This window comes from Lycium ferocissimum, unplaced genomic scaffold (genome assembly GCF_029784015.1).
Source record: "Lycium ferocissimum isolate CSIRO_LF1 unplaced genomic scaffold, AGI_CSIRO_Lferr_CH_V1 ctg4786, whole genome shotgun sequence".
NCBI classification, from domain to species: Eukaryota; Viridiplantae; Streptophyta; class Magnoliopsida; order Solanales; family Solanaceae; genus Lycium; species Lycium ferocissimum.
In genome coordinates, this window is record NW_026725773.1 from 1 (window position 1) to 12090 (window position 12090).

Consider the following 12090-nt stretch of genomic DNA (forward strand, 5'->3'; position numbering starts at 1 on the left):
CCTCCAAAATATCCCCATCTCCCAAACATGCAGAAATTCCCATTGTATCCCTGTCTGATTATCAATGGCACACTATTAGGTAATCTCACATAAAGTAGACAACTCCCAGGGTCATAACCTAGTTCTTTCACACAATCCTTGAATTCAAAGTAAGAGAACCGATCTAAATCCACATATGTAATATTAGTAATTCCTCCGCCAGCATATGGGTTTTTTCCCTTTTTTAAAAGCCCACCATGGTAAAAACTCAAAGTAATCAGTTCAAAACACAGTTTACGACCTGAAAACAGTAGAAATAGTTCAATTTTATATGTATGTAAAGTTAGACTTGTGACCACGACCAAATCAACAACACATGCCACAACAACTTATTTTAAGATATTCAAGCATTTACCCAAGCATTTACATTGTAAAATTAACAAAAAATTTAAAGACGCAAAAAACCCAGTTCTAATCGCATTACACAAAAATAAAATGAGACACGGGGCTAACCTTTTAGCAATGGAGACAATGAAATAGGTGTAACCTTTTAGATTCTCCTCCAAACTTCGACGAAAATGTTGACTTTCAACCCTCGATGAAATCCAACTTCGAACAAATCACTAACACTTCGATTATAGGTGTGTAAGAGGAAGATGAACTCAAAAACTCTACGAAATACAACAATATTACGCAAAAAACTCGAGGATTTCAAGTGGTGTCTTTTGGGTTCATCGATGGTAGGGTTTAATAAAATGCGTTTGGGTGAAATGAAATGGGTTGGGGGTTAAAATATTAGGATAATTAAATTAGTTAGATTTAGGAATAATGGTGTAATTAGCATGTTAATTGAATCATTTAATACGCAGTGTCGTTTGGGTTCATCGATGGTAGGGTTTTTACGGGTGGGGTGAAATAAAAATGAGTTTGGGTGAAATGAAATGGGTTGGGGGTTAAAATATTAGGATAATTAAATTAGTTAGATTTAGGAATAATGGTGTAATTAGCATGTTAATTGAATCATTTAATACGCGGCATCACCAGAGGACGAGTGTCTCTCACGCAATTCATTAAACTTGGGTCTGGTTGGAGTATGAACTCGAAATTTCGAGTATAGTTCAGGGTGCAATTGATGTAGTTTGCCAATAAACCAAAAAAGATTGATAACGTCGCCTGAGAGATTCGAACTCTCGCGGGGAAACCCCATGTACTTAGCAGGCACACGCCTTAACCACTCGGCCAAAGCGACGCTTGTTGAGGGCTCTCGAACATATTTGATTGAAATAAGTTCTTCAATGTGATATTCGAGGAATAGCCCTTGAATTTCATATTGCTTGCCAGCAGAGAACGTCTTCTTCTTCTCTTCTCCTCTTTTTGCTTTCTTCGATCCTAAGTTTTTCATCGATCAACAGCACCAATCTTAACTCGGCAGTATTTGTAATTACTAAGTATATGTAATCAGAAGAATGGCGACAGTGAAAGCGGTGATGGGGAATTTGACGGTGTCAGAACGACAAGTACTTACGGCAGTTAACAGCGGAGCATCAAGTCTCTCATTCGTTGGCTCAGGATTTATAGTACTCTGTTACTTGCTTTTCAAAGACCTTCGCAAGTTCTCCTTCAAGCTTGTCTTCTATCTCGCCTTATCCGTCAGTATAATTACTTACCACTTTTTCTCTACTCTCTCTTCTGTTTCATTACTTAGGGTTTTGTTAGTTTTTCAAAAAAATATTAACTGTGGCTTATACATTATTTTATAAAATGTATGTAGATGTTGTAGGTCAGGAAGTGGATTCAGTGAGCTAGGATGTCTAGAAAGGAAATGCAATGGAGTGTTCTATATTTGAAGTACCTTCTTTAAATAAAAAATAAAAAAAGAATAATGTAACATGTATATAGTCAAAATTCTTTTGAGCCGAGATTCTTTCGGAAACAACCTCTTTGACTCACAAAGATAGGGGTAAGGTCTGCGTACAACCTACCCTCCCAATACCCTACTTTTGGGACTACACTAGGTATGTTGTTGTTTTATATAAGCAAAATATTTCTTGCCTTTTCAATTAGGCAAGTAAATGAATCCAGTATCTAATGACACAAAAAGAAGTTTGGCAAGCTCAAAGAGTAAAAAGAAGCGTGAAACAGATATGGAGGTCTACTCCCATTTGCATATTATGGACTGTTTGGGTGGAAAGGAACAAGACATGCTTTGAAGGGAAAAGACTGCAGATTGCTAGAATAAAAAACAAATATGTCAAAAACTCGTTTTCTTTTTGGTGTTATAGCAGTACTCTAGATAGGATGGACCAATATTTGGATCTTTTAGGGGGGAAAATGTAGTATGATTTGTGGAGATGTTGTAGCTTTGTCTTGTACTTGGTCATGTACCATCTTGGTACCATATTAATAGAACTTTTACCTATCAAAAAAAAAAAAAAAAAAAAAAAAAAAGAGATGCAAAATATGGAAAATCTTCTTATTGACAGGCCTAAATCAAAAGAATAAAAAGTTGAAAAAATGTATTTGGAAGTATATAAAAAGAGAAGAACAAAGAACATGAAAGAAGTTGATATCCATGTTGGTTGTCTCTGTTCCCAGCATTGATGCAGTTCTCTCAGTCTGTCGTCCCGCCGTGGGTTATACTATCATTGGATGAAATGTATGTAGTTGATATAGGATGAGAGCTTGAACTAGTTCTAGTAGCTCTGATGGAAATGATGTTGACTCTTATCTTTTACAAATAGCTTGTAACTCCAAACAAACAGTTGTTCCATAGCTTAATATCAAGGGATCTTTTTATTTGGCAAGTAATGCGGAAATTTCTTGTAAAAGAAGAAGAAGAAGAAGAAGAAAAAGATAAATTCGTACTTTGAAAAGTTCAAAGAAGATGAAATAACAAGGAAAAAAAAAGGTATGCATATTGATTTTGTAGGATTCATTATTGTGGCTTTGACTGCACCTTGCCCAGATTCTCGTGGTCTCTCTGCCACAGTGGTTTGAAATTAATCTGATCTCAGTTTTGATCGTTGGATCAAATGGATGTAGCTGCAGCTGGATTTAAAACTTGTATTAGTGAGCTAGTAGCTATAATGGAAACCGAGTTAACTCTATGCTTCGAATTTGTTACTCCAACCCTTAAGTTTAATCAATCAATTATCTCAGATCCTTGGATAATAGTATATCTTTGAACATTTTATTGGGTAAGAGTCCAGATTAGAGGTTGCTAAATTACTATGCTTTAAGTTTAGTTGTTCTTACTTGGTTAATAATCTGAAAGGAGGTTGTTGCTGTGCTTTCTCAAGCCAAATGACTAATGGGAAGTACTCAATCAATAGAACAGAAATATAAGTGGTAATAATGTCCAAGATTCTAGGATAATATATTATTGACTAATGGTATGTGCCTATCAAGAAGATTGATTGCTAAGATGCTTCCTTTTTATATTATGACTCGTAATCTTTCATACAGAGGCATTGCTATAGTGCTTTATGTTTTTATGGTTTAAGTTCCTCTCATTTCCGGCCTTCTTCTAATTCATTTGCTTCTGCTTTAAAATAATAATACCTCATTTTGAGCGCAGGACATGTGCTGCAGTTTCTTCAGCATAATTGGGTATGGCCACTCCCGTGTACAAGCTATTTGTTGCAGGCTTCCAGTAAATTTTCGTTTTAAATGGTCGCGTAGCATTTATTAACTGTGAGTTCTTTTGGGCATGCAGGGATCCTTCCAAAGGGTTCTTCTGTTATGCTCAGGGATATACAACACATTTCTTCTGCCTAGCGTCTTTCTTGTGGACTACAACAATTGCCTTTACTCTTCACCGGACAGTTGTTAGACATAAGACGGATGTAGAAGATTTGGAGCCAATGTTTCATTTATATGTTTGGGGTATCTTCTTATTAGAAAAAACAAATTGGCTTCTATAGTTGGTTACTGTGGTTCCTTTCTCTGTTTCTGAATGCATTTGTTTTGGTTGGCAACTTCTGGAAGGTTTTTTCTTTTTGCATCTTGTTAATATGCGGATGCTTCTTGCAGGAACTTCAGGAGTAATGACAGTTATAAGATCAATTGCCAATAATCATGAACACCTAAGTCGGTTGGGCACTTGGTGTTGGGCACAAACAGGACACACAGGAAAGGCAAGTATTTAATGATCATAAGTTCAAGCTCTTCTGCTATATATTTTTTCATGGTAATGTGTGTTGATTGTCATTTCTGTAGTTTTATTACCTTCAAAAATTGTGAGTGTTATGTTACCTTCTCAAAAAAAAAAAATTGTGATAGTGTTCTACTGTTACCTTTCTCCAAAAAATTGTGAAAGTTGTGAAATACTGAAAAGTTTATGGGTAGGAGTTCTTTTACTTACATGAATAAAGTTTACATGAATAAAGTTGATGTGTCAAATGAATGCAGTGTAATTGATCGTTGACTGGCAGAGGAGTTCTCACATTTTAATTCTCTTATTTTAGTTCCTCTCCTTTGAAGGAGAAGAGACAATTCTGATTTTGGTAAAATGGTCCTGACAAGCTCAAAACACACTATAAAATAAAGCTCGTGCTGCGTCTAAGATAATATAGTAAAGAAATATTCAAATAATTCTTGGCTTAACATTATTCAGGAGAATTAATTCTTTAGATTGAGATGGTTATAAATCACAAGTTACGTAAGCAAGTAAAATTGATAATGGGAAAACTGAGAGTTGAGCAACAATAGTTAATTATCAATGGGAAAAGTAAGGGCAATTGACAAGACATGTGCAAGATAGTTATTTGGGATCTAACTTTGTTCAAGATTCATTTCTAAGATTCTATTATTCTCGAAGCTAAGATTCTTCTTCCGTATGAACGTAATCTCTACGGAATAAATCCTTGTGCCTCCAAGCCTTAGCCGCTCTCTCAATCCTCCGTCGGTCCAAAATTCCCATCAAAATTGGGCTTTTAAGGCTTTGGACCAAAAAACCCTTGATGAGGCGAAGTGGCAAAACATGGGTAGAAAATGAGCTGACGCGTTGCTGTCAGCGGCACCCCATGCGACTCGGCAAGAGGGATTTCCAGAGCCTTGTGCAAACAGACTTCTGCCATCAAAATGCCCTGTTGCGACACGCCGCGTTGCCTGGCTCGTCACGGTAGGCCAAATTTTCAGCTTCTCATTTTTCTTCAATTTTTCATATGCAGACTTGGTCCTTAATCCCCGAATTTGATCGCAGTTGAATTTCTTGGACTTCTACTCAGACTTAGAAGCTCCAAAGTGTCCGTTTTAGCTCCGAAAATGCCCTTAGCTTGAAATCATGTCCTGCCCAATAAAACTCACGTAATAAGTATAAAATACTAATACTGTAGCTCAAACACAATTAAAGTGTAGCAATTAACAGTCGAAATGTAGCTCAAAACCTGTTTTTCTGGCCTACCATCAGGTCCAGATTGATGTTTGCATTCGAGTTGTTTGTGATATATTCTGCTTTAGTCTGAAAGAACTTCTATCTAATTTAATCTCTCCCATGTTCATCACTGCAGGTGGTACACTTCATAACATTTTATGCACCTCTTTGGGGTGCCATTCTTTTTAATGGTGTCACCTATTTTCAAGTGATACGGATGCTAAACAATGCAACTCGTGTATGTAGTCTCATTATCTTTGTCCTTAATTATTTACGCATTCCTTGTATTGGTTCATGAAGATTTGGGTTCTGAAAAAAAAAAAAAAAAAAAAAAAAATTGTGACATTTCAAGTACGCTGGTTCTTCTTCTAATATTCCAGATGGCAGTGGGCATGTCCGAGCGGTACCAACCAGATCCTCGGTCAGACATGAAGGTATGCAGTGCTACCTCTCCTATGTTAAAAGTAAATCGAAATAATACTTTGTAAGAGTATGGGGTAGAAAATGGATGTCTTCTAGTGGAGTTTGGACACCGTCTCATTTTCATTTCTTGCTATTTGCCTCTTCATATCAACTGTCATGCTGTTGGATTTCTCGCAGGCACTAAATCGTTGGGGTTACTATCCCCTAATTCTTATTGGATCATGGTTTTTCGGTACAATCAACCGTATACATGATGTTATTGAACCAGGTCATAAGATCTTTTGGCTTTCGGTTCTTGATGTTGGAACGGCACAGCTCATGGTAAACACAATTATCTATAGATGAACTCTCTCTTTTCCCTTCTCTCTGATGTGGTTGGGGAAGGTGCGCGGTGGGAACTGTTGCAATCTTGAATGAGCATTTCATTTATTTACTACCATATAGATTGCAACCAGGTATAGACCTGTTGGTAACTTGTGTTAACAATCAAAACCTCTCTGGAAAGAATGACTTGGATCCTCCATTTCCACCAAGGTTAACCTCTCTGGAAAGGATGACTTGGATCCTCCATTTCCACCAAGGTTATACACAGAATGGCAAGAGTGCCGCCAAGTTTTGCTTCAACTAATTGGTGAATTTTGCACTGATTACTTTGTTTAAACAACAAAAAAGTTGATTAGTTTAGTTTTAAGTGCCTGTATCCATGAATTAGGATTCTCAGTGGATAGGAACTTATCACTGGCTTTATGTTGATGTCTAGCACTGATCTACTCTTCCTTTTAACAGCTCTGGCACTCTAAAAGTATTGACATGTTCTTTCTTGACAAATCTTCTATGCTTTGTTTAGGGTCTCTTCAACTCAATAGCATATGGGCTTAACAGCTCAGTTCGTAGAGCTATTTATGAGAGATTGGATCTGTAAGTCTGGAGTTCAATTTCATTTGTGCATTACTATAATTTTTATTTTGCCTCAATTTTTTTTTTTTTTTTAAGACAATATTTTGCCTCAAATTTTTTGCAGACTATTCTAACCCTATCTGCCTACAGCCCTAAAAGGAGGCGGGGGGCGGAGTAAGGGAGAGCATGTAATATATGTTTGATCAGTCTTTTTCTTTTCTTTATCTTGGGTGTTGCAATTTTTTTTTTTGGGGGGGGGGGGGGGGGGGTGTTGGGCAAACCCAATATGCACTTTTGTTCGCTTATTTCTTCGCTCCTAATGTCAACGAGGCTTTGTTCAATATTTTGATAGAGTTGGTCAAATTGTCCTTGTTGATTGATCATTACAACCTCTGTCCCGATTTATGTGATGCACTTTGACTGATTACTGTGACTTATCCTAACTCTCAGCTTACTTAGGTACAATGACTTACGCTAAATGTACAAATACAATAATAATGTAACTGTTAATAAAAGATTTTTGAATTATGTTTAAAACAAGCCATAAATATTTGTATGAAGATATAATGAGAAGTTTTAAACTTTAAATTGTTTCTACGTATAGAAAAGTATCATTCTTTTGGGACAAACTAAAAAGGAAAGTGCATCACTAGGAAGTACCATTTCCAAAACAAAAAAAAAAAAAAAAAAATCATCCCCAATGTATGGCCTTAATACATTTCTCTGAAGTGATGAAAATGTACTGTAGTTGCTAACTGTTTATTACTCAATAGCCTTGCCTTAATACATTTCTCTGAAGCGACGAAAATGTACAGTAGTTTCTAACTGTTTATTACTCAATCGCCTTTGTGTGTTTTCTTGTAAGTTTATATCTTTATCTGTACCCTTTTCCAGGTTACCCGAATGGTCTCAAAGATGGCTTCAAAAGAGCTCAAGGTCAAGAGGCCAACAGCAGGACAGTGAATTAGTCTCGCTAAAGATTCAAGATCAGCAATAAGCAACAACTAACAAGAATTTTGCGCTTGTACATTCATCTCAATGATTCTGCCGCCCTTTGCGTAATTGGACCAGATTGACAATTGATAACTCCATTGTGACAGCCAGGGATGCTCTCCATTGCTTCAGCCGGAGTTTTAGGCTCACATCGTTCGACCGATCCTCCTCTGCTCCATATGCTAATTGCTTGTTGCTCCTTTTTGATTGCTCGAGTGTACATTAGTGCCAATGTTGTTGATACCGAATGATGTTAGCGTGATCAGTAGACTGCACGTAACCTGATATGTGGTGATGCTAACTCTGCCTTCAAGTACAGGCAAGGCAGAATATTGCTTATTGATGTATCCAACGAGAGAACATTTGTTTACTGATTTATTTGTTGTATCAATTCAATCTGCTACAGTTGGTTCTTACTAATCTTCTCTCTTGCTGCATAGCCTTTCCTTTTGTGATAGAACCACGACACAATGTGAAAACTAGTTAGTGCTTCAGAGCTTTATTGCAGCTGTTCAACTTGCTATTTTACCTCTAATTTATGATCCGATCTGGCAATTTCACCTATGATTTTCTCTTCTCTGTTACGTACTCGTGTGAGTTGAGATGATTCTAAATGGGTCGTTTGGTAGGATGTATTAGAGAAAATAATGCATGTATTAGCTTTGGTATTACTAATTTTTTGTTTGGTCCCCCTTAATACATGCATAAGCATGGTTAAAGACAAAATTGCCCTTGAAGTCCCTCAAAGCTAAAGAATGTGGAGGGTATTTTTGTAAATAAATATTTTTTTTAGAAATTATGTAATGCATGTTATTTATACACCACACTGAACAGTCCATAAGATATAATCTCAGTGTAACTAATCTTTGCATTACTAATAAAGCCTGTACAGTTTATTCTTATACACCCTATCAAACGACCCCCAAGTGTGAAAGGGGCATTTTCGGCACCTGGTATTTTGTTCTCGGATTGGCCCCCAAGTGTGAAAGGGGCATTTTAGGCACCTGGTATTTTGTTCTCGGATTGGTTTTGGATGAGAAAGATTTAGCTTTCTTCTCACGCATGAAGAACAATAAAGTCAGAAGGATTTCCGTGTAGAAAGGCAATGTCTTTTGGAGTATTTCTGCTGTGAGTTTAGATATTGAGTTTTAAGTTATTAAATGAACTTTATTTAGTAACAACAACAAAATACTGTAACTCAGAGCTTTTTATGTTTCCATTTCAACAAAACTCGGAACTTTTAATACTTGAGAAGTACAATAAAATTTACACTACATCCGTCTCAAAATATTTGTCGCATTTTCATTTACACGCCCCTTAAGAAAGCATTTACAAGGATAGCATTTTGACTATGTTACCCTCTTAACATATTTCATGTAATCTCTCCTCAATAAATATCTACTTCATCAATGGTGAGTCTCTTAAATGTTGCTAATTAATACAAGGGTAAAATGGGAAAACGTTACTTAATTCTGTCTTCATTAAATAAAATGACAAATATTGTGAGACAAGTATTTTTAGGAAGAACGACAAATATTTTGAGACGGAGGGAGTATACACTTTTCAAATACTACTAATGACGCTATTATTTCAGTGAACAAAGGGGTTATAACGACAAATATTTTGAGATGCAGGGAGTATACACTTTTCAAATACTACTAATGACGCTATTATTTTAGTGAACAAAGGGGTTACTAATCTTTCTTCAGGTGGAATCTTACAATAATAAACTTGACCCCGTTTGTGACTTGTCTCTACTTCCTTTCGGTTTTGAAACGATATTTTTTTGCAAATAAAACAGAAAAACTGAATGTAGACGTGAAGACGGGCAATGCCAGAACTCAGAATCATTATGGTCCTCCCCCAAGTGGGTGAAGTACACCTACAACAACCACTTATCAAAAAGTTCATCAACACAACAAACCCAGCATGATCTCACAGGTGAGGTCCGGGAAGGATAGGATGTACGCAGACCTTATCGAAATGTTGATCACTCAATACAAAATCTGGTTATCTCGTAAAAAGGAGCTATTCATTTCACTTCCAAAAAAAATTAAAACGGTATTAGCGGTTGAAAATTCAGGATAAGTTGTAGCGAATATTACGTATCATTCTATTTAAGTTAGGGAAAAGGTTCAGATTTACCCATACATTTTGGTAAAATATTTGATTTTTCCTTCCGTTAAAAGTTTGATTCATTTATTATTTATATCGCTGTTACTGTAATTTTGGCTGGGAATTGCACTTAATCACTAATGACGGGGTCATGGCTAAACCAAACTTTTAACCACAAGAAAAAATTTGAACCTTTTCTATTATATGTTAATTAGTTTCTAATTATTTTGAGTAACACAAAAACTTGCGACAAGGCTGCACTGCCATAAAAATAGTATACAATTTATAATCAGATTCAAATTAATCTTTCGAACGTGGCTTTCTTTGAACATAACAAAGCCAAACTTTCTTTTTCTTTTTTTTTTCTTTTTTTTTTTTTTGGTTGAGTAAGTAGTAGTAATATGCTTCAATTTCACAACATTTATGTACTTCTACCCGATTGTAAATTGGGACAATTATTTTGAGCTCAAGCAACAGAATGGAAGAAATATAACATTAGCTATGATTTAGTCTCGTTTGGTATGTTCATGCATTGGTGTTAATTACTTGATGCAAAACCAAAAGATTAAATTTCCCATGGTAGACTTTCACCATCTTCCCAATTATGAGGAATCAATTCTTTAAATTTCAAGGAATTTCTAAAAGGACATATCCAAAATATTATATTTATCAAAAGAATGTAATACTAGTGGAAAAGGGGACATTAGTCAGATTGTAAGTTTTTTTCAAAATTAGTGTATGGCTGTAAATTGTAATGTTTCTCAATGGCTAGTTCTATATTGAGTTACCCAAGCCTTCTCATGAAAATCATTGACAATTTGTCGTTATTGTTATTTTAACAATGGTGGATTCTCCATCACAGAGAATGCACAAACATCAAGAAGAAAAAGAACTCAAATTTTACTTACTGATCTACCCGACTCGTGACAGAAAACAAAGTTTCCAATTATAGCAATACAACACATTTCCTATTCAACTTTTGCTTCATCTCAATATTTTCCTGAAACTCTTTTACAATCGTTTACCCAAAAACAAAAGTTCTTAAAAATAAATTTCCATTTTTTCCAAGGACTGAATTATTTTCCTTTTTGTAGTTTGGTCAACAATAACAATGACAGAAAGAAATGTAAAATTATATTGAGATCCAGAAACACAACAACAGAAGGAAATGTAAAACATCAACAAGACTCGAAAACCACACATTCAAAACCCCAAAAAAGGAAAAACATTTTCATTATCATTTCTCCACACAAAAACAAGAAACCAACCCCATTACAACAAAACATTAACACCTTCCATTCATTTCAAGCACAGGCACACGGATTATCAACAACAACATCATCATCATCACCAGTCCTAAACAGCAAATACCCAGTCGACAAACCAAGAACAACAGCAATAAAAACACCACCATTAAACGACATAATAGCCAACATAAGAAAATACCCAATAGCCGAATTAACTCCAAAGAGTATCGCAGTAGCAAATCTTGCAGAATTCCACTTACCGCCCACCGCCGGATAAGTGTAAAGAAGTGGTGCATTCACGGCCGCGTTAGGCGGCGGTGGTGTTGGAGAAGGGTAGTTGTTTTTCTTGGAATTCGCGATAGACAGAATCTTGAAGCGTTGACGACGATCTTCCATGTATTGGTAAAATACGGAGAAGATAAAACAAGCAAGTAAAGTGATTGCATAGCTTGTCCATGAATCGGTTCTCCAGAAATCGAATAAAATTGTCACTTTTTTACCCCAGTAAAACGTCATGTGCATCATTTTTGCTTTGATTTGAGTTTCTTGGAGGAAGAATTTGAGAGAAGATGATTGTTGATTAAGTATGGGCTTTTTGGATTGGATGATGAGAAGGAGGAGGGTGAAAGGGGGAAAAATGGGAATTGGTTAGTTTGGTTTGGACTTTGGGTAATGTGTACTACCCTTGTATTGCCTTGTACTATACGTTTTAGGACAAAGTATATGCCTATCCTTTAAACTTGTACTACTTGTCTTTATTCTAAGTACGCCATAGAGGTTTAAATTATATATATATTCTCCTTTTTTTCTTTTGTTTCCGTCCCAATATCATGCACGCATTGAAGGTCTTAATTAAATTTGTATTCGTGCCGAAAAGTAATTAAGAACGAAGGATTACTTACCTCTCCACTACAAGTCTTGTTGGTAAATTATATATTCCTTTGTTTGAGTTTATGTCATTATTTTCTCATCTAGTCACTTTTATATAAAAATGATGACATAGTTTTATGTTTAAAAAATAATGTAAGTTTAAATTTTTTATCCGTGGTAATTTTTTTAGAG

At 35.7% G+C, this 12090-nt stretch overlaps 2 protein-coding genes and 1 non-coding gene across 4 annotated transcripts; 1 reads left to right on the forward strand and 2 right to left on the reverse strand.

Annotated features, from left to right (window-relative positions):
• Window positions 1-1146: 1146 nt before the first annotated feature.
• TRNAS-GCU (transfer RNA serine (anticodon GCU)) lies at window positions 1147-1228 on the reverse strand. Its single transcript has one exon. It is a non-coding gene; the product is annotated as a tRNA-Ser (tRNA).
• Window positions 1229-1327: 99 nt separating this feature from the next.
• Window positions 1328-8210, forward strand: LOC132044555 (G-protein coupled receptor 1). 2 transcript variants are annotated; one of them, XM_059435058.1, is made up of 9 exons: window positions 1328-1628; window positions 3557-3588; window positions 3695-3864; window positions 4012-4115; window positions 5490-5591; window positions 5734-5787; window positions 5954-6097; window positions 6624-6694; window positions 7568-8210. In XM_059435058.1, exons 1-9 carry the CDS (start codon window positions 1446-1448, stop codon window positions 7668-7670), a joined length of 963 nt encoding a protein of 320 aa, XP_059291041.1. In that variant the 5' UTR covers window positions 1328-1445; the 3' UTR covers window positions 7671-8210. The 2 variants fall into 2 exon arrangements, with proteins under 2 accessions (XP_059291041.1, XP_059291042.1); XM_059435059.1 differs by having other exon boundaries at window positions 1510-1632.
• Window positions 8211-10893: 2683 nt separating this feature from the next.
• LOC132044556 (copper transporter 5) lies at window positions 10894-11718 on the reverse strand. The gene has a single exon (XM_059435060.1). The coding sequence runs from the start codon at window positions 11551-11553 to the stop codon at window positions 11086-11088; it is 468 nt and encodes a 155-aa protein (XP_059291043.1). The 5' UTR covers window positions 11554-11718; the 3' UTR covers window positions 10894-11085.
• Between the last annotated feature and the right edge of the window lie 372 nt (window positions 11719-12090).

What these genes read in the sequence shown, in the direction of transcription:
- LOC132044555 (XM_059435058.1), top strand. Translation starts at nt 1,446, where the DNA reads ATGGCGACAGTGAAAGCGGTGATGGGGAATTTGACGGTGTCAGAACGA. An exon ending in AAACAGGACACACAGGAAAG is followed by an intron (nt 4,116 to 5,489) that starts GCAAGTATTTAA and finishes TCATCACTGCAG; the next exon opens with GTGGTACACTTCATAACATT. An exon ending in ATCCTCGGTCAGACATGAAG is followed by an intron (nt 5,788 to 5,953) that starts GTATGCAGTGCT and finishes GATTTCTCGCAG; the next exon opens with GCACTAAATCGTTGGGGTTA.
- LOC132044556 (XM_059435060.1), bottom strand. Translation starts at nt 11,553, where the DNA reads ATGATGCACATGACGTTTTACTGGGGTAAAAAAGTGACAATTTTATTC.